The sequence below is a fragment of the Bos indicus genome, chromosome 5, assembly GCF_029378745.1.
Source record: "Bos indicus isolate NIAB-ARS_2022 breed Sahiwal x Tharparkar chromosome 5, NIAB-ARS_B.indTharparkar_mat_pri_1.0, whole genome shotgun sequence".
Lineage (NCBI taxonomy): Eukaryota > Metazoa > Chordata > Mammalia > Artiodactyla > Bovidae > Bos > Bos indicus.
In genome coordinates, this window is record NC_091764.1 from 105,159,569 (window position 1) to 105,182,160 (window position 22,592).

The following is a 22,592-nucleotide window of genomic DNA, read 5'->3' on the forward strand; positions in this document are numbered from 1 at the left end:
GCAGACATTCAGACCATGGCAGCTTCCTCCGTGGGTCACGGCATGGGGTGCACTGTGCCCTTGATGGCAGGCTTCTGAGTCTGCCTGTTGTGGAGCAGGATGCCCAGGGTCTTGTCGTGACCCACATGGGCCTGGATCTGGCTCAGCCTGGAAGGGGCCCCTGCTCATCCTCTAGTTGCGGGGATGACCTCTAGCTCGAGGCTGAGTGAGGCAGGCAGGGTTGACACCAAGCTTCATGGCTGAATGATCCAGCTGCCATCAGCTTGTCTTCATCAACATGGTTCCCTAAGTCCAGCTCCTCCAGCTCCTTCTCTTCTTTCTCCTCCTCCTCCCCCATCCCTCCTCCTCTTCTCCCTTCCAAAACTCTGCCTAGTTCTGGATTGTGTGTGGGGCTACAGATTCCTCCTTACACTTCACCAAGCCTCTCCTAGTTACAGGGTCGGGCTCACTGTGAGTCCCTGACACACAATTATTGTGTCAGATCAAAGCCTCCACTTCTTAGGAAGAGGCTGCGTTTGTGACTTGTTTAAATAGCACTAGTACCCTGCTCCTGAGCATCGCTATCCTGGGGGCAGGGACACGCCGGAAGGAGGGAGAGGAGAAGAAAGGACTTGATTTTCTGACACCCGTTGTGTTCCTGGCGGGCATTGTACATACAGCGTTTCATCCAATTTTCACAATAGCCCCTGGTCGTTTCTTTCATTTTATTTATGAGGAGTCTGAAGAGGTTTAGAAACTCCACCAAGGCCCATGGTTGGTAGTGGCATGTGTGTATAGACACACGCACGCACACACACACACACACACACACATACACACACACACACACACACCCTGTTCCAAGCTCTGCTTTAAGCACACTATGTATGTTAGTATATGGAATCCTCATAACAGCCCTGAGGGTGCGGTGGTCTCGACCCTCCCACAGGCCCAGGGGCCTCTGACTGAGCGGTGAAGCTTCTGTGTCCTTGCTGAGACCATAGCAGTCCACTGTTCAGTAATACGTAGCTGTCCTTTTGCCTTGGGGAATTCTAAAAGTGCAGGGAAAGGAGAATAAAACACACCAGAGGTTCCAGAAGATTTTAAAATCGACGCACCCACCCTTGAGAATGGCTGGTTGCGAGGCACGGTTCAGGGGGCAAGAGGGGGGTGGTCTCTGGGGATTAGGGAGGAGACAGTGGGAGCAAGCCCCTCGCTCCATGCAGGCCCGCAGGCAGGAGCAGACCTCTGCAGGTTCACCAACTTTGGGGTCCCACTTGCTTTTTAAATGAAAATTTTTTTTTTTCTTTGAAGAATTGAAGTACCACCAGGAAGTCCTGAGTCTAGAATTGTGCATCGGCTCTAAGCCATCCTCTGCACAGGCTGTATCTGACCGCTAAGGAGAGGCGATGGGGAGGAAAGGAAGAGGCGGGGGGAACCTCAGTACCAGAGGCCGCCCGGACCGCACAGATTCTTTAAAGAGGAATGTTTTGGGTTTACAGGAATGGATCTAATTTCCCATCAGATGTGGACAACGTGTGTTTTCAGAGCGCAGGGTGGAGGGCTGCTGTATGGGTTCCAGGCACCAGTGCAAGGGGACCCAGCTTCCCCGCAGCTGGAGTCTGCACAGGAGTGGGCTTTCGGAGCAAGGACATGTGTGGGTGCGTGTGGCTGTGTATATATGCATGTGGGTACGTGGGAATACATGTGGATGCGTGTGGATGCACATGGGTGGCAGGTGGATGTGTGTGGATACATGTGGTTACATGTAGATGTGGTGGTGTGTCTGGATATGTATGGATGCATGTGGATATGTGTAGATGTATGTGGGGGTGTGTATGCATGTGGATGCGTGTGGACACATGGATACATGTGGATATGTGAGGATGTGGGTGGGTACATGTGGATACATGTGGAGGCATGTGCATGTGTGTGGATGCGTGTGGCCGCATGTGGGCTGGGCTGGGCCCTAGGCCTTCCTGGCGGGGAGACTACAGTGCTGGTAATTTGAAATCTGGCCCGAGAGTCAGGTCTGCTGGGTTGTCTTCCTGCTCTGCCACCATCTCCTGACTCCCTGGGTGGCCTCTGGCCTGTCGCGTGTGGGGGGCCAGGGGAAGGGTGTGGCCAGAGTTGATTCTGCCATTGTCTGAGGCCCCCTCTGTGAGGCGAGCAGGAACTGTACATTTTGTCTGGGAAGCCAAAAGATGGTGGGGGGCTGCTGCTCATAATGCAAATGACGTGAGCATGCCTGTAGCCCAGTTTGTAGAACAATTCATTCCAGTTACATGGAACTATTATTAGTAACACTGCTACTTATAATAGTTTTTTTTTTAAATAACTGGCAAGAATTCCTTCCAAACTTGAGCTGTAGCTACGAACATTGTCTCTCATTTTTTCAGTTAACCCCTGAGCACTTATCTCTCCTTTTAGCAAGAAGCTCATACGTTCCTCTCCCTTTTTTTGAGTTTTCTAAGAACCCACGCCTTAATCCATGAGAAGAAAGAGAGTGATCATGCTCTGTTGGCCAGGTTTTCCCTCCAGGCCCCTTCTCCCCACCTCTCTGCTGAGGTCTGTGACCCGAGGCCCAGCAGATTGTATCATGGGCACCCCAAGCCTGACAGTGGGCTGGGTTCAGCCGATGGGAAGCAGTGGAAGGAGCTTAGCGGGTAGAGGAGATGGAATTGGGGCCATTTCTCCCTGATTCACCCCACCTCTAGCAAAACTGTGCCTTCATTAACATCCCTTCCTCTGAACCTTCTGGGGTGAATTCTGTTTCCCACTGGGATGCTGATCATTTATACCAGGTCAGGCCAACATCCATGCTTAAACAGGGACATTCCCTGGAGTGTGACCAGCCCTTCGCTCCCATGTCTCCTTGCTACAGCACGTTGCTGCTGGATGCTGGCCTGTCCCATCAGACAGGGAAGGCGGGACCACTGCTGAGCTGGTCCGTTCTCACTGCCGGTCCCGGACTGGCCACTGGGCCCTTCAAGGAAGCTCGGTCCTCCCCATCGAGGGTCTACAGCTATGAGGGTGCCCTGCTTTCAGACATATAACACCTGTATCCCCACCCCCATGCTGTCATCTGTCACACAGACCCGGACTCCCTGCTCCCTGGATCCCACCCTAGCTGTGTACAGCCTGTCCTCATAAACTTTCAAAACACAGTAGGTTGGATGATCCCTCATCCCAGCTCTCTTTGAGGGAGGTGACCCTCGGTGACTATAAGATAGGGGTACTCATCACCCTAAGTGATGCCACCCCAGCCTTCTAAGAAAGAGGGCTCATCAGAGATGTTGAGGTAACTTGGTGGAGCCTGTGTCACCAAAGAAGAGAAACACGTGTACACGTGAAAGGTCCAATAGAATGCCTGACAGCAGGTGCTTGTGGCTTCAGACTGCACCTGTGTAGCACAGGGAGTTCAGCCCGGTGCTCTGTGTTGATCTAGAGGGGTGGGATGGGGGACAGTGGGAGGAGGCTCCAGAGGGAGGGGATATATATATATATATATATATATGCTGTGTGTGCTCAGTCGTGTTCGACTCTTTGCGATCCTATGGACTGTAGGCTCCATGGGATTCTCCAGGCAAGAATACTGGAGTGGGTTGCCATTTCCTCCTCCAAGGGATCTTCCTGACCCAGGGTGTGAACCCATATATGTATATGTATACATATATCTGATTTTCTTCCTTGTGCAGAAGAAACTAACACAACATTGTAAAGCAGTGATTCTCCAACAGAAAAAGAGAGGACATGTCCTAGGGAGCTGACACTTGGGCTGGACTGCTAGTGCACAGTAGGTCTCCAGTCCCTTTGTTTGGGGGGTCTCTGTCGTCTTCCTGACTCTAAGCGTGGGGCCCCGTGTGCTGGAATCTCTCCAGGGCTCCAGGAGTGTCTCAGGAACACCCATCCATAGTCTTGCCCTCAAGCAGTGCACTGGCTGCCTGGTTACCCAGCTCGCTGGCTTCTGCCAGGGTGATTCCCTCCCTGTGGCATAAACAAGGCAGCAACATCACACAGGAGGCTGGGGCCGCCCCCTTTCCCACCCCCACACCCCCCACATAAACATGAACCCGTGCACACACACAAATGGAGGGAAGGCCAGATGGCTGGGCTGTCAGGAAACACTGCTATTTGCAAAGCTGGATCTGCCCTGGGGGAGAAGTGGGAAGCGTGTGGCACCTTTGCTTTCTGACTCAGCCTCCGTTCCACCCCAGAGTGGTGTGAGGGCTGGAAGTGGCTGAAATTCACACCTGGAAGTCGCCTCAGTTTGTCTGGTTGCTGCCATGGATCTGTATCTGCTGGATCGCTGGGGACACCCCGTTCGGATGAGTTGCTCTTCCAAACTTCGGATTCCACAGCCGACACCCCCTTGCTCGTCATGCTGTTTCCATATGACGAGGATGGCGCTCCAGGGACTTTGAATTCTGAGCTGGCCCCCTGGGACTCCCTTGGGCTTTCATACTAATTATTTTCCAAGGCAGTTTACAGCTGGGTCATTTATACTCATATTTTTTCATGACACAATTCTCCAGAGGTTTAACACTTAAAAGAAAGGGAGAAGGGTAAGGGTGCTGCACAGGAATTCTATCTCATTCATGGTCCCTCCTGGTCCTAAAGTCTGCCCTTTGTCCAAAATCCACTCCAGCTGCTGAGATTCAGATGGCCTCCAGTCAACCTGGGGTGGCTTCCTGGGGGAGGTGAGGTTTCAGGAGCCTGTGAAGGTGGAGAGGGGTTGAGTTCTGCCTTCTCACACTCTCTCCATGTTGACTCCTCCTCTCCATCTGTCTTGTTGTTTAGTTGCTCAGTCATATCCGAACCTTTGTGACCCCATGGCCTATAGCCTGCCAGGCTCCTCTGTCCATGGGATTCTACAGGCAGGAATACTGGAGTGGGTTGCCATTCCCTCCTCCAGGGGATCTGCCCGACCCAGGAATGGAGCCCACATCTCCTGCTTGGCAGATGGGTTCTTTACCATGGAGCCACCTGGGAAGCAGTTGATGTCTAAAGGCACTTTATTTGAAGTTTTATGAAACACAAGGCTGGGCTGTTTTCTCATGGACTCAGATGTGGACCACTCCAGATTCTGTATCAGGATGGTGCCCAGTGTTCTAAAGTGCCCTAGTTGTCCTGTAGACATCATTCCACCCTGAGGGGACCCTGCAAAACCTGTTGCATCTTGCTGCCCCAGGCAGGTGAGGCTCCTCATGTTGGCTGTTGAAAGAGACCCGTTCTAAGATAGGCATGACGTTGTAAATCAACTCACTGTACTTCAATTTTAAAAGCGAGACCCAAAGTTGGCGCTCCAGGGCCCCAACTTCCTCCCTCCCCTGGGGACGTGTTCCCTCGGGGGCCTCCTTTCCCCAGAAGCCTCAGCAGAGCACCCAGCAGGCCTCATAGCTTCTCTGCCGTGGGCCCCCAGCTGATTTAGTGGGCTATCAAGTAGATTTGGATTGTTTATTGGACTTGCCCATTTTTTATAATGGCTCATGGCCCTAAAAGCATAGGCACGGGCTGTTTATAGAAATAATCCTAATGAATAATAACCAGGCCCATGATTTATTAGGATGGAAGAAGGGAGCCACTCATTTTTAGTTGGAGCAAAATGCTCTGAAGGGAGCAGATTCTCCTTCCAGAGAGCTTGGAGGAAATTCCTGTGTGAATTGGGAGATCTGAGTACCAAGAGTTCAAAGGCGATTATAAAAGAAAATCAAAGACACGTGCCTCTCTGGACCTCGTTCCTAATCCCCTTCTAGCCACATTTACAAGGTGACTTTTCCAGATTTTCAGATCCTCAGACCTGATTAAGTAATATCACCTGATTACTTTTCAGGTGACATTGGTTTTCATTTTCTTACCCCCAAAATACTTAAAAGTGAGAGACAAGATGTGGTTAAGTTATTACTGAATTGATTGCTTCAGGCTCATGGGGCAAAGGTTCAAATTCCTGTTGAAAATGCCCCCTCCCTCCCTTCCTCCTTCCTTCCCTCCTTCCTTATTTCCTTGCTTCCTTTTGTTGACTGAAAAAAAATGTAAAATTTGAGAATTATGTTTTATTTGGTGGACTTTCTGAGGACTTAAGCCCGAGAGGCAGCCTCTCAGATGGCTCTGAGAGATTGCTCTGAAGAGGTGAGGGAGGAGCCAGGATAAATAGGAAATTCTGCAACAAAAACCAGGTAGTAGAACAGCAAAAGATGACTGTTAGTTAAAGAAACTGAGAAGGCAATGGCACCCCACTCCCGTACTCTTGCCTGGAAACTCCCATGAATGGAGGAGCCTGGTAGGCTGCAGTCCATGGGGTCGCTAAGAGTCGGACACAACTGACCAACTTCACTTTCACTTTTCACTTTCATGCATTGGAGAAGGAAATGGCAACCCACTCTAGTGTTCTTGCCTGGAGAATCCCAGGGACAGAGGAGCCTGGTAGGAGGCTGTCTACGGGGTTGCACAGAGTCGGACACGACTGAAGCGACTTAGCAGCAGCAGCAGTTAAAGAAAAACAGATACCTCGAGTTAATGAAGCTAGTGCTTTTCTACGTATGTCTGGGCTCATTGAAATCATCCCTTTGACATGCACCTCAGCTACTTGGGGCCAGGACCCTGTGTTCTTCATCCTGAGTCCTCTCAGGGTGCACAGTCCGGGGTGGCTCTAGTCATCACTGACGCACATGATGTAGGGTTAGTGCTTTCTTTGTCCTTGAGGAGCGTGGCCCAGTAACCTCTTCTCTTTGCGAAGCTCTTTGTCAGTCTGTGTAGACCCCTCTGAGCTCTCTGATCAGCTGTCCATGGAGCTCCATGGGTCTCGAGTCTTCTGAAGGCACCAATGAGGTTTCTGCTCAGTGTTTCTCAGGGTCTCCTGGGAACATTGGTTGACTCCCTGCTTGGACCTGATAGAACCCATGAATGCCATGACCCCCAAGCCTGAGACCTTAGACTCAAGTTGTGTTTGTTTTATTTGCTTATCTGATGAGCTTCCATCATTTGAATGAATGGACTCAAGATGTCTCAACCTGTGCCAAGGACATACAGGGAGGGCTTTCCTGCAAAAGACAAAGGAAGAGAGAAAGAGGAGCAATGCCCTGGTGCCCGAGCCAAGCCTTCAGTGCTTCTTGACTTCTGTTCACTGGTTAACAAACCATTTTGTCAGGGATGTTTGTTCTAGTAAAATCTTCTGAAAGTGACGATTGTGCCGGTAAAAGCTGAATTCCTCTTGATGAAGCAGGGGTGGTGGGCGGATATTCTTCTTGCTTAGACTCTCTTTGAGGAGCACTGGCGATATTGTCACTTTCATGGATCAGAGGAGGGAAGTGAAAAGAGACACGTATTGATCCTATATACTCTTGACCTTCTGTACCTGGTAAACCACTTGGGACCTCACAGAGGAAGTCAGTTCTAATGTCACAGAGCAATGGATCTCTGGGTTTCTACTCCGGAGGAGTAAACAGACAGATAATGGCTCGTGTCACAGGGTCACCACTCTAAGGAGGTGAGAAATCTGTGTGATCAGCTTTGATCTTCCCTTTCAGAGGTTCCAAAAACAGAGCAGACATTTGAAGAGCGCCTGATCCTCAAGGCTTTCTTACTGAAGTTTGTCAATGCCTACTCACCCATCTTCTATGTGGCTTTTTTCAAGGGAAGGTGAGTACCTTGGTGTCATATGCAGAAGGGCAATTGGTCACCAAGACAGTCCTCCACTAGGGCCAGCCTGTCCCCGTTGTCAGTTACGTCTTCAGCTCCGTGTCCCGCTCGCATTGCCACCTGACTACACTAATCATGTTGGATTAGCATCTTCAGACTCTGATAACATGGGGAAATCTGCAGTTATTTGGCTCTGGCCCTGAAGGGTTAATCCTAGAGGAATGTGTGTCTCTCAAGCTGAGGACATGGCAGGAGAAAATTTCATGTCCAGCCAGTGATTCTTGGGTCTTGCAATGCAGGTCTGATGCTATCTACCCAGGCCAATGTGGACTTCATAGATTAGGATACAGTCTCCCACAAGACTGCCCTCACTTCAGACACTACTGCAAGCTCTGGGACTCTCAGGTCACTGATGGTTCTGCCTAACTGGCTACAACCACTGACCCCTAGGGTTTGATAATTCACTGGAACAGCTAAATAGAGCTTGGGATGTGCTGTCCCTAAAGTTACAGTGTTATTACAGCAAAGGGTTACAAGTCTGAACTGGCAAATGGGAGACACATAAGGCAAGGCCTAGGAGCATCCTGGAAAGAAGCTTACATGTCCTCAGGATGTCCGCTTCCTGGCACATCGACGTGCACCACCACCCGCTCATCCAGGCTTCAGTGTCCGGAGTTTTTATTGGGATCCCATTATCCAGGCATCATTGAATGAATCATGGCTCATGTAATTGAACTTAGTCTTCAGTCCCTCTCTCTCACCTGAGGTCAGGCTGCCTTTACTTGGCTCAAAGCCCCAACTCATTAATCATGTGGTTGGTCTTTCTGGCATTGGCCTCCATGATCCTGAATGAATGGATGAAGAATTGTGGTACATATGTACAGTGGAATAATAGTCGTAAAAAGGAACAAAATTAGATCAGTTGTAGTGATGTGGATGAGCCTAGAGTCTGTCATACAGAGTGAAGTTAAGTCAGAAATAGAAAAACAAATATCATATATTCATGCATATGTATGGAATCTAGAAACATGGTACAGATCTTATTTGCAGGTCAGGAATAGAGATGCAGATATAGACAAAGGACTTGACACGATGGGGAAGAAGAGGGTGGGGCATGAATTGAGAGAGTAGCTTTGACATATATACAATATCATGTGTAAATATATTTTAATAGTTAGTGGGAAGATGCTGTGTAATACAGGGAGCTTAGCTCAGTGCTCTGTGATGACCTAGAGGGGTGGGATGGGGGGTTGGGGGTAGGAGGAAGGCTCAAAAGGGAGGGGATATATGTATACATACAGCTGGTTCATGCTGTTGTACAGCAGAAACTAACACAACATTGTAAAGCAGTTATACTCCAATTTTAAAAATCTTAAAAAGAAAAAGAATTACCTCATTAGCGTAAACTTAGGTCTATTCCCAGGGGCCCACCAAGAATAATAAAGACACTCCTATCAGGAAATTCCAAGAATTTAGAGAGTCTTCCCAGGGACCAAGGACAACGACCAGTCATATTCTTTATTATATAATAATCCTGGGCATAAATCACTTCTGATAAGTATCATTTGTCGTCAGATCAGCTAGGAACCTCCAAGATTTCCCCTTAGGCATCAGCTAAGTCAGGAAGCTTCCTTAGAACTGAGAGCTCATCAAGCAGGCAGTGATAGCAAGACTGTCATCATGCACACTTTATAATTTCCTATAAATGTGTTTGTGGCCCAAACCACTACTCCTTCTCAGGACCTCTGCACTTGAGGCTCATGAAATTATAGTAGCAGAGAGGTTCTCCATGTTAATGATTATATACTTCTTTGGTGATTTATGTCTAGATTTAATATAAATAGAAACATGCATACATATGATATTCCAGGAAAAAAAATCGTAGGGCTCTGACCCTTAGATAAACTTGTAGTGTACTGAGAGAGTCTTGGCAACAGCACACTGCAGTCTGCAGTAAGTGCTGTAAGAAGAGGTGGAAAGAAAGTGTTAGGGGAACACTTAATTATGAACAGAGACAGAAAGACTGCACCAAGAGGGGAAGTCAAGCTGAGCCTCCAATAGATGAGCAAGATTTCGGGAGATGGGTGAGCGGATAACATTTCAAGAAAGTAGGATTCTTCTATTGGCCTGTCTGGTTCCATGGTTGGCTGGTACCTCTCCACCTCCCTGCTCAATCTTCTTATTCCCTAATATTAAACCCTTAGATCTTAGAAGAGGAATGAGACAGGCTTCTTCCATTCCTTTTAGCATTTTCAGTAAGAAGTCTGAATTTTTCGTTTCTGGTCCCAAGAATCTCCACTTGCAGTTTTAGTCCATCTTGGCCTTTATTTCCTGGGAAATCAGAATCCCTTGTGGAGGAATTGCAGTCAGAACTCAATTCTTTTTTTTAAAAAATACATTTTATTTTGTATTGGAGTATAGCTGATTAATGAGCAATGTTGTGACAGTTTCAGGTGAACAGCGAAGGGACTCAGCCATATGTATGCATGTATCCATTCTCCCCCAAACTCCCCTCCCCTCCAGACTGCCACATAGCATTGAGCAGAGTTCCCTGTGCTATACAATATGTTCCTGTTGATTATCCATTTAAACTATAGCAGTTTGTACATGTCCATCCCAATGGATAGTTATAGAAATCAGTTGACGGAGGAAGTTGCAGGACAGTACACTTAAAGACAAAGAGGGCATGGCAGCCCACTTGGCTGGGAAATCCCAGGAACAGAGGAACCTGGTGGACCGTGGTCCACAGGGTCACAGAGAGTTGGACACGACTGAAGCAACTTAGCACACATGTACCTGCTAAGACAAGCCGAACTTTGTTGTGTTTAGGCTCTGAAATGATCTCTCTCTCACACACACACACACACACACATGACTGCCTCAACTCCACACCACACCTGGCCTCAACTCCTCTGCCCTGGGATGTGACCAAGTCAAAGGTGGGTGATTGATAGCTGATAACCGGTGTGAACTCCTTCCCAGAGGAGTAGCATCGCCCTGGCCAGTTCTTTCTAGGAGGACATTGGGCAGTGACTGGTCCACTGGGGAGACACACCCTCGGGCAGCCCGGACTTCCTTTCTTTTCCTAACTCTTCCCACACTTCTCCCTTCCAGGTTTGTCGGTAGACCCGGAAGCTACGTTTATGTGTTTGATGGTTACCGCATGGAAGAGGCAAGTATAGCTGCTGGTTTTTCCTGCCTGGCTGGTGGCTCGTAGGTGCCCCTCCTGCCCCGGCCCCACCCATGCTTATATCTGCACTGCAGCTTGGCTTAGCTCATGCCCTTGCCTGTCTGATATCCCTTCTGGCATCTTCTCATCCTGCAGTGCGCCCCCGGGGGCTGCCTCATGGAGCTGTGCATCCAACTCAGCATCATCATGTTGGGGAAGCAGTTGATCCAGAACAACATCTTTGAGATCGGAGTCCCGTGAGTAAAGAGCTCTGCTCACCCCTCTCCTGGCTGCCAGGGCCGAGCCTGGCAGAGTCAGACTTCCAGAAAGATCTCAGGGCCTCTGCTCTTCTAAGATAGGGTGGCTGTTCACTCCTCTGTCCGTGCATGCTCGGTCACTCTGTTGTGTCCAACTTCTTTACAACCCCATAGACTGTAGCCCCACCAGTCTCCTCTGTCCATGGGATTTCCCAGGCAAGAATACTGGAGTTGGTTGCCATTTTTCACTCCAGGGGATCTTCATGACCCAAGGTTAGAACCCATGTCTCTTGCGTCTCCTGCATTGGCGGGTGGATTCTTTACCACTGAGTTACCTAGGAAGCACTCCTCTGTCCGTTCTCCAGTAGCTTCCCCATGACGTAGTACCCCTCCTGCATTTTTTGTTTGCCAATCTGATTTGGGATGTTAGAGCCTCAGCAGGATTAAGCCCTTGCTTCCCTGATGACTCAGTGGTAAAGAATCTGCCTGCAATGCAGGAGATGTGGATTCAATCCCTGGGTTGGGAAGATCCCCTGGAGAAGGAAACCCATTCCCGTATTCTTGCCTGGAGAATCCCATGGACAGAGGAGCCTAACTGGCTACGGTCCATGGGATTGTAAAGAGTCGAACGTGACTGAGCAACTAAACAACAACAATTAGTACTCATAACAGTAAATGACAGAGCTGAGAGTCAGATATCTCTGACTTCAAAGTGCATCATGCTTTCAATGCTGTGTCCTCCCAGTGAGCAAGTAAAAGAGCCTTTCAGTATGGTAGATGGTACTTCCCTGGTGGTCCAGTGATTAAGACTCCATGCTTCCACTGCAGGAGGCTCAGGTTCAATCCCTGGTTGGGGAACTGAGTTCCCCCAAATTAAAAAGAACTATAGTAGATGGGTGAATATGAAAGATTGAACCCCAATGTAATCATTTAGAAAAATCTCTAAGGAACTGTAGCACACATGGTCTTCAGAGGGGAAGGATGCATAGCTGGTGAAACACAGGCTGGATTTTCCTGTGGATTCTCTCCCTTCCCCTCCCACATGGTTTTATACAGATGTCATACAAGTCCTTCTTTCGTTAGGTTTTGCATTGAGATAGTCATGAAAATAAACACAGACACACAGCCACTGGACCCAAAAGTGGATGCAACAGGTGAAGATCTACCTTCAGGCAGAGAAAATGTGGCTCTCTCTGCCTTTTGTTTTTATGGCTTTTTATTTTATTTTATTTTATTTTTTTTTGGTGTAAACAAATCTGTTTCAGGGGATATTTTCAGCTAGCCTGGCATCAGAGAGCCAGGGAATGACAGAGAAAATTGGGGTAACTCTTATAGGCTGAGCCAATCCTGTTTAGAAGGACTGGACAGACAGTTTGTACCAGACTTGGAGTTCTTTGCAAACCTGCAAGGTTCCATCCATTCTGGGATGCGTTTGCCAGACAGTCCCCTTAAGGTTAAGTGAAGATGCTGCCACTTGCTCTGTCTCCCTCTCGGAGATTTACTCTGCGTGTTATTTGAATGGTTCTGAGAAGTCCTGCAGTAAAGAAACTGGTTTAATCCCTTTCTTTCCAGCTATATTTGTTCATGTCATTGAGCTGGGGTCTCAGTGGCAGACCTTGGAGTCCACTCTGACTAGTGTAAGCAGCAAAGGAATTTGAGAACAATATGAACAGAATAAGATTTGAGGGATAGAGAGCCAGGCTCTGTGCTACAGGATCAGGAGCAACACTGTCCACACTGCAGGAGGGCTTGCAGGGAATGCTACTGCCTCCATCTCTCAGCTCAGATGGCTCAGAGTGAAAAATGAGAATTGGATATCACAGAGCTAAACCCACAAAAACTGCAGTCTGAGCCTTCCCAGCTGTCTTCATCAGCTTGAGTTGCTGTAACAAAATCACACTGACTGGGTGGCTTAGTGCAGACATTTATTTCTCAGAGCCCTGGAGGCCACGAAGTTCAAGATTAAGGTGCTGCAAGTTTGGTTCTGATGAGGACTGCCATCCCATGTAAGCTCATGTGACCCATTCTCTGTATATATATGGAGAGAAAGAGAGCTCTGGCACCTTCTTCTTATAATATAAGGGCACTAATCCCAAAATGGGACCCCACCCTCATGGCCTAATCTAAACCGAGTAAGTGAAAGTGTTAGTTGCTGTTAGTTAGTCCTATCTGTCTCTTTGTGATCCCATGGACTGCAGTCCACCAGGCTCCTCTGTCCATGGGATTCTCCAGACAAGAATACTGGAGTAACCATTCCATTCTCCAGGGGATCTTCCCGACCCAGGGATCGAACCCAGGTCTCCTGCATTGCAGGTAGACGCTTTAACCTCTGAGCCACCAGGGAAGCTCCATCTAAACGGAATGAACTCTCAGAGGCCCCACCTCCTAATACCATCACATTGCCAGTTAGGACTTCACGATATGGATTTTGGAGGGGACACAGTCAGTCTGTAACACAAGCCTCTTGGTTTAACCTATACACAAAATGTTTGAGACTTCCCTGGTGGTCCAGTGGCTAGGACTCCATGCTCCCAATGCAGGGGGTCTGGGTTTGATCCCTGGTCAGGGAACTAGATCCTGCCTGCTGCAACTAAAGCCCAGCACAGCCAAATAAATGTTTTAAAAAGAAGATCTACGGTCTTAAAAAAAAAAAAAAGATTTGTATGCAATATATATGCAATGGTCCTTGCCTTCTCAAAGATGAGTGTTTTTAGTTTGGGAGGCAGAATAGACTGTGTGTGACTGCATGTTCTCTGTGTGGTTTGACTCTGTCAGAATTCAGACAAGTGAAGGCCAGGCATTTCAGAGCCGTCAAGGAAGACTTCATAAGCAGGCAACTGTGTCTGTGTCTTGAAAGAAGGCTGTCACTGTCACATGTAACCAGTTGGTCTGCCATTTAAAGAAACAGTTTCCCCTGGGTGTGGATATCTTCTCTAAACAAACAACATACAGATTTATCAGAACACTTCCTAACTCGCGTGTGGCTTAAAGAAGAAGTTGTGGTGGTCCCATGATGGGACCTGGGGCATGCCAGGGTCATGGCAGGAGCCCAGAACCTCTCTCAGTCTGCTTAAGGGTCGCTGAGCCCTAGGTTCCTTGAGCTGATTGGGACAATTAGCAAATATATATGTTCCAACTCCTTTCTCCATGAAAAGCAACCCTGGTCACTGCTCCTATAGGAGCAGCGACTGCCTGAAAGGTTCCCAGAGGAAGCTATTCTTTGGTCTTTCTCAGAAACACAGAGAGCTAAAATTATAACAGAGAAAACCAAAGTTATCTGGAAAGAAAATGCTTTTTAATCAGAATCCTGCATATTCGCTCAGAACACTGCCGTCCCAGTGCTCAGAATGGGTCTCACCATCACCCACCATCAGTCTGGCTGTTTTTCTGTCCCCACACTGGGACAGCCTCAGGGAGCACTTGGGCAGGTGATCTTTCTTGGAGGAGATGGAGGAGAACATTGACCGGCATCTCTGTCTGCTTCAGCCAGCCTCCGGTCCTCAGTCAGGAAATCATCAGTCTTGAGAAGCTCAGCCCTCTGAAATGATGCCTGGGTCTCAGCTTTCTGACTGCCAGTCATTCCGTGATAGTCATCAAGTAACGCCGGTGGGACACGTGGTGCCTGTGCTCTAGGAGCTTAGCATCTCAGAGAGAACACATTTGTTATGGACCAACATCCAGGACACAGGCAGACTGGAAAAAGATGTGCCCCTTTGAAGCTGTGAGACCACCCGTCCACCACGGCTACCCTCCAAACATCTGGGGGAAACACCTGTCTTTCCAGTACATGGGATGGCATTAGATACAGCTTGCGGGTGTGAGATGCCCGTTTTTTCTTTCCCGGGCATCTGTTCTACCACTTAGCCCATCCACGCTGCATCCGGAAGTCCTTTTAGAGTGTAAGAGACGAAAGAAATCAGCCATGTGTTGGATGTTCCCCAACCATCAATTCCATCAGCTCCATGACAGATGAAACCTACACACGGCTGTTTTCCTTGCAGACTAAATTTTCTTCCTTATGCTTGATGTGTGTTTAATATGCCACCCTTTAATTGGTGGTATTTGCGTAGTAATTCATAGAGCTGTGAGCTAGTCACTTCCTATGTCTCACTGTCCTCATCTCTTGATGAAAAGGATTTAACAATTCATAATGTAATATATATTTAGTATGTAATAATGTAATAATCTCTAAGGTATTGTCATTTCAGCTCTAGCATTCTATGAACCTCTCCTCTAGTCAATGAAACTGGTCACTGCTGATTCCAAGACAAGTCACTTGTATTTCAGAAGGACTTTTTTCCTCATTTTGGTTCTTAGTCTGTTGCTGTTCAGTCCCTAAGTTGTGTCTGACTGTTTGTGACCCCATGGACTGCAGCACGCCAGGCTCCTCATCCTTCACTATCTCCCAGAGTTGCTCAGATTCATGTCTATTGAGTCAGTGATGCTATCTAATCATCTCTAGTATGTTAATGGACACATATAGCCTAATCACTTTTCACTTTTATGCGTTGGAGAAGGAAATGGCAATCCACTCCAATGTTCTTGCCTGGAGAATCCCAGGGGTGGAGGAGCCTGGAAGACTGCCGTCTATGGGGTCACACAGAGTCGGACACGACTGAGGTGACTTAGCAGCAGCAGCAGCAGCAGCATAGCCTAATCAGGTAGCTGAATTCAGGGATGTAGAGCAAAATTTCTTCCACCAAGCCTTACAGTCTATTATCTTCACAGTGAAAGTAAAAGTAGCTCAGTTGCGTCCGACTCTGTAACCCCAAGGACTGTAGTCCATGGAATTCTCCAGGCCAGAATACTGGAGTGGGTAGCCTTTCCCTTCTCCAGGGGATCTTCTCAACCCAGGGATTGAATGCAGGTCCCCTGCATCGTAGGCGGATTCTTTACCAGCTGAGCCACAAGGGAAGCAAAGTTCTCAGTAATTCTACAGATTGTGATTTGAATTTGTTCACCTGCAATCACCGTGATTTTGGTTAATAGGTCTTCCACGCTCCACCCAGAGCCCACTCTCAGTGGATTAGACTCATCCAACCCAAAGTTCATGCACCTGGCAGTATCCTTATATATGACAAAGTTGAGAAACATAAGGTAAAGCAAGAAAAAAAATGGGGGTCTTTAATAGGCAAAAGAGAAATGACAGCTGAGCCTGATGGTGAGGAAGGAATATTATAAATTATAAAAACTGGATCTAATGGCCTTTAATTCTTTGATGGAGGCAGTGCATCTCTGTAGGATAGAGATTTTTGTCAACAGATCTGGTTTTAAATCTAGGCATTACAAAATACTCACTGTAAAACCTTGGGGACGTTATTCTAGAAAGATACATGGTTATGTAAAAATACATCTTGCTTATACACTCGGCTTTCTAGAAAAGAGAAAACATGGGCAACTGAGAAAGGAAGAGCCATTCTTGGGCGTTACAGGCAGCCAAGGTGTTCCCAAGTGTCATTGGCTTTTGTGTTTACAAGTCATGCTGTCTGAGTGTTTCAAGTCCAGGGAAGAGACCTTGTCAGGACTCAGGATGACTTTTTTCTCTTCTGTTCTGGGACCAAAGACTTGTGGCTCATGGTGGCTCTTTAGGTACCTTCAGATACCTGCATCCAATTTTTGTTTTTCCTTCACGGAGATTAATATTAATCTTAGAGGCCAGACTTGATTTTTAAAAAACAAAAGCAAGTCTGAGGAGTTAAGTAGGTGATCATACTGAATAAGAATATTTGGTAAAAAATATGATTATACATGTAAGATTGATCATCTTTTACATTCATTGTCTACTTCTGAAAGCAATTTTCTAGATTTGTCCAAAGAAAATTTTAAAATGTTAAAGACTATTGAACTGACCTTTGTTAGTAAGCCAGGTACTTGGCTCTAACTTATCTATCTCTCTGAGAATGCAGTGTTCTCCTTAGATTCCCTGTGTGTGCATGCGTGCATGCTTGTGTATTGTAAAAAGCACTACCACTACAATTCTGGTGGCTTCTCAAGTCGACCAGCCCAGCAGGCTTCTTTATTAGATTGTTTCCCAATCTTTAGTCACTGTCAGCAACTTCTAAATTGTTTTCCATTATTTACCTAGACACAAAGAGTGGAACATGACTGAGTGACTTTCACTCACATTTACCTAAACAGCTATTTGCATATTAATTTTCTCTAAACCAATTCACTTTTTAAGTCCATCTCATTTCTGAAAATGGAAAACTAACCCTATCAGTCACCCTGAATAGCAAATAGCAGTAGAAAGAAATACAATAAAAACGATCCATTATTAATCATTGATCTTAGTGTAAGATCTGCATTCTCTTTATTGAAAAGGAAGTCATGCAAGTGCCGTGGAGCTATTAACGGCATACCAGGGGTGGACTGGGGTTTTCTCCAGGCATGCAATCAGAGGGATGGGTTGAGAGCAGTAAAGGGAATAATTCTCCCAGGTCCTCTAAGGAGATGTAAGACCAAGTCTAGTGAAAGTGAAAGTGAAGTCGCTCAGTCGTGTCCGACTTTTCGTGACCCCATGGACTGTAGCCTACCAGGCTCTTCAGTCCATGGAATTTTCCAGGCAAGAGTACTGGAGTGGGTTGCCATTTCCTTTTCCAGGGGATCTTCCCAACCCAGGGATCAAACCCGGGTCTCCTGCATTGCAGTCAGACGCTTTACCATCTGAGCCACCAGTGAAGCCCAAGACCAAGTCTAGAGACCTTCCAAAAACATGCCATGAACTGCAAGTGGAGCTTGTCCTTTGCTTGGGAGACATTGGCTTAGAGTAATGTTCTCGCCTCTTCACCCCATGGATCTCCCCAAGGCTGGCACAGATACCAGGTGTGTCCATGAATACTGTACACCTGCCCTTTGGGATCTCAGATAAGCATCTTTAGCTTCCAGATTTCTCCCTTGTTACCCCTAAATTTTCTAGGGGCCCCAGTCAGGGCCCCCATGGAAGGCCAGCTCTGTCTAGGCACCATCCAAACAGAAGCGTGTCCCTGGAGGTGTAAAAATGAAGTGCTTTCAGTGAAGGCAGCCAAATTGGGGGCAACTCTGTAACCAGTGAGGACATGATGAGGAATGAAACCGAAGCTGTGTGGTCTGGCCAGTCAGCCCCAGGCTGCCTGGGCCTGACGTTGTGACGTGCTTTCCAGAGGGGAGGCAGGTGGTTTTCAACACAACGGGACTCAGAATAATGCTCATTGGCAGCTCCTTCTGGCATGACTTCAGATATGGCTGGCGGCAGGGCAGGATCCAATCCTGTGCTACTTATTTTCTGAGTCCCTTGATGGGGGCTGTCCTCATCTCCCTCACCACACTCACACACCCCCACACACACCCACACATACCACCCACCTGTGTTTGTGCAAAATGGACTTTAGATCCCGAAACACACCACAGTACATCCCAGCTTCACTATAATTTTATCTTGAACTCATCTCCAGTATCCCATGAAGCAAATAGAAAATGGCTTTTATCATTCATGGAGATGAATGTGTATGTGTGTGTGTGTGTGTGTGTGTATGAAAGAGAGGGAGAGAGAAAAAAGGGGTAAACGCTGTTTTTCTCAGGTGTCAGATTCTTTCCCAAGTAACGTCTGGGATGGACAGAGCAGATGGATTAATAGGTCCACTGTCAAAATGTCTCCTGGTCCCTATTCTTTCTAGAAGCACCAGATCACATCCCCAAACAGCTGCAACATACCCCTGGACACAGCCAGGAAGATTTTGTAAACTTTCTTCTTTTTTTGATAAATGTGATGTCTTATATTTCAGGACATAAAACAGTCTCTCTTTAAAGTGATCACAGGAGAGGGAGGTGTGTGTTCCCCTCAGTACAGTGGAATCTGGCCGTGAATCAGAGGTTTAAGGAACAAATTTGAATCCTGTCCCATGTCAAGAAGAGGAATACACAACTCAGAGGTTGATGTGTTTCTCTTCTTGTGCCCCATCCCAGGCTCAGTTCTGCCTTCTTTCACGAGGCTTGAGGTCTGTGGAGCCAGGGGCATTGGAAGCCTGCCCGGGGCCCGGATTCCTCTGGTTGGGGGTGAGGGAAGAAGGCAAAGTGTGACCGAAGGTCACCGTGGTCTCAGGGTGAGCCTGTAGGGCACACACAGGAGGAAGGCTCAGGGTTCTGGACACAGTTTCTGAAACTTGTCATTAACAAGGGACAGAGAAAGAGCAGATGAAAAGGAGACAAGGGTAACATCAAAGGAGTTATTTTAACAAGGGAGTGCATCGTACGGTCGGAATCACCATCTGAGGCTTTCCACACAGCCCATCTGTGTATGATACAATGTGCAGGATTCCTGGTAAATCCTGCACTGGAGGGACTTCCTTTATTCATATTTTTATGGGGACTGGGATCTCCTGGAGGGAGGCTCCTGGGAAGGAGAGGGTTCGTAAGAACTTTATGCGCTTTGGGACCTGCCCACAGCGCAGCGCACGGCTGACCACCCTGTCTTTCTTCCATCTGCCCTCCACGTTGGCCGTGGGGTCTCATGGTTGAGCATCTGTTCCCGTGACTCCTCTTTCCTTCTGTTTTTTCTCCTTGGAAGGTTCCTTCCCCTCCACTCCACCCACAGACATGTTTATTGTGAGGGTTTCTATTGTTCTGTCTGTGATGGTTCTTGGGTCTCTAGCTCTAACTTCTATCTGTTTGCAGAGCTCCAGGCCACATATTGGATAAGGACATGGCAACCCACTCCAGTATTTTTGCCTGGGAAATCCCATGGACAGAGGAGCCTGGCGGGCTATTGCCCATGGGGCTGCAAAGAGTTAGACACGACTGAGCAACTAAACAAGAACAAGACCACATATAGCAAGGCTTACCAGGCATCCCTACTTCACTGTCTCATGAGACCCTCCGTCTCAACACGTCCTCCCCCTCTTCTCTTGTGTCCCCCAGCTTAGCCAGCTCTGCAACAAGCCACACACCTGGTTGAGGACTCCGGAGGTCACCCTTGGTCCCTCTTTCCTTCCCAACTGCAGTTCCCCACTTGCTTAACCCCACCTCTGAAGCATGTTGCCATCTCTCTGCTTCCCTTTGTGTCCATGGCAACCGTCCTAGCCTCTGTGACCCTGATCTGTCACTGGCACCCCAGCATCCAGGTGGCTTAAAAGGCCATCTTCATGAGCTTGGGCTACTTCTCAAGACATCTTCCATCACTTTCTGTCTCTTACTCTACATTCAAAACATCTTGAATTCCTTTTAGTCCTGCAATGAGCCATGCTCACACTGTCTGTGGCTGTTGCACAGATAATTCTCTGTGTCTAGAACACACACCTTTCCCCATCACAGCACTCTCTCTCTCCTGCTGCTTTGCTCATCTTTTGTCATTTGATTCGTTTATATATTTCTTCCCCAGGAAAAACTTGCAGATTGGGTTGACCATCGTCTCCTAAATCTTACCCTTTCTAATACTCATTACACAGGACGAGTGATGTTTGTTTAAGTGTCCACTGTTCCAGCTGAATTACCTCATTAAACACATCAAATGCCTTTCAGTTCAGTTCAGTTCAGTTGCTCAGTCGTGTCTGATTCTTTGCGACCTCATGAACTGCAGCACGCCAGGCCTCCCTGTCCGTCACCAACTCTTGGAGTCCACCCAAACCCATGTCCATTGTGTCGGTGATGCCATCCAACTGTCTCATCCTCTGTCATCCCCTTCTCCTCCTGCCCTCAATCTTTCCCAGCATCAGGGTCTTTTCAAATGAGTCAGCTCTCCGCATCAGGTGGCCAAAGTATTGGAGTTTCAGATTCAGCATCAGTCCTTCCAATGAACACCCTGGACTGATCTCCTTTAGGAAGGACTGGTTGGATCTCCTTGCAGTCCAAGGGACTCTCAAGAGTCTTCTCAACACCACAGTTCAAAAGCATCAATTCTTTGGTGCTCAGCCTTCTTCATAGTCCAACTCTCACATCCATACATGACCACTGGAAAAACCATAGCCTTGACTAGATGGACCTTTGTTGGCAAAATAATGTCTCTGCTTTTTAATATGCTATCTAGGTTGGTCATAACTTTCCTTCCAAGGAGCGAGCATCTTTTAATTTCATGGCTGAAATCACCATATGCAGTGATTTTGGAGCCCAGAAAAATAAAGTCAGCCACTGTTTCCACTGTTTCCCCATCGATTTGCCATAAAGTGATGGGACTGGATGCCATGGTCTTAGTTTTTTGAATGTTGAGCTTTAAGCCAACTTTTTCACTCTCCTCTTTCACTTTCATCAAGAGGTTCTTTAGTTCTTCACTTTCTGCCATAAGGGTGGTGTCTTAAAGAAAATATTTATTTATTTGACTGATCAAGTCTTAGTTGCAGCATGTGGGATCTTTCATTGCAGCTCACGGACTCTCTAATTGTGGTGTGTGGGGTCAGCAGTTGCAGCAAGAGAACTTAGCTGTCCTGCAGCATGTAAGGTCTTAGATCCCTGGATAGGGATCAAACCCACATCCCCTGCATTGCACTGGACCACCTCAGGGAACTCCCCATCAAATATCTTTCATTTCTTATGTAGTTTTGGTTTTGTTCTATCATTTTTTAAACCAAAATATAAGTGATTTACAATATTACGTTAGATTCAGGTATACAGCAAAGTGATTCAGCTGTGTGTAGTAGTATAGTAGCAGTTCAGAACTGAATAGGGATCTATGCATGTGTTTAATTTCCCATGATTAATTCTAACCATTCATTATTCTTTACTAAAGTTTGGGTAGAGTCTCTGGTTACTGGTACTTGGAGGGAAAGTCTCAGTTTGAGTTCTGGTCCTGGACCTTCCCTTCCTCCTTCCCTCTCTCCCTCTCTTCTTTTCTTTCCTTTTTTCATCTCTCTCTTCTTTATGTTTTTTTTTTTTTTCCTTCATCCTTTCCCTCTGTCCTGAATCACAGTCAGGGTCTCAGCTAGTTCCTAAATTCATGCTGTTTGACTTCAGGATCTTTAGGCTTCCTTTTGGCTTCTCTTAATTTTTTGTGGTCACAGAATTGTTGCTTGCTATCTTATTATGAAATATTTTATCTAATTATTGCATCTATGGATCTCAACCATTCTTTACATCCTCCTGTGATGAAGAGGAGGAGGAGGACAGTGATAGATATATTTATGGAGCTCTTGGCATATAACAAGCCTTAAATTAAGCGTATTACATAGATTTTCTACTTTGACCCAATGGGCTAGTTAATATTTATTTCTCATCTTAAAGGTAAGAAAACTAAAGCTTATGGAGTCTTACTTCATACCAACCCCAAGAGGCTGGGACATTATTATCTTGTTATTATTTTAGACCAAAAACATCCTGAATGAAGTTGACTTATCTACTTGGGCTGCTACTGGGTGGCTTAAACAGCAGGAGTGTGTTTTCTCACACTTCTGGGGGCTTGATAGTTCAAGATAAAGACTGGCCATGTTTGGTTTCTAGTGAGGGCTTCTTCCTGGCTTTCAGATCACTGTGTCCTCACTGTAACCTCATATAGTGGAGAGAGATTAAAATTTTAGTTGTATTTATTTATTTGGCTGTGCTGGGTCTTTTCTTAGTTGCAGCACATGGGATCTTTAGATGCAGCATAC

The 22,592-nt window shown here is 47.0% G+C and overlaps 1 protein-coding gene across 1 annotated transcript in view; it reads left to right on the plus strand.

Annotated features, from left to right (window-relative positions):
• The window catches only part of ANO2 (anoctamin 2), a 337,179-nt gene that overhangs the window by 269,616 nt on the left and 44,971 nt on the right, over positions 1 to 22,592 (plus strand). Inside the window, exons 17-19 of the mRNA XM_070788788.1 lie at positions 7,506 to 7,617; positions 10,732 to 10,789; positions 10,943 to 11,043. Of these exons, the coding sequence (XP_070644889.1) occupies positions 7,506 to 7,617; positions 10,732 to 10,789; positions 10,943 to 11,043 (271 nt within the window). The remainder of the gene's footprint in view (positions 1 to 7,505; positions 7,618 to 10,731; positions 10,790 to 10,942; positions 11,044 to 22,592) is intronic.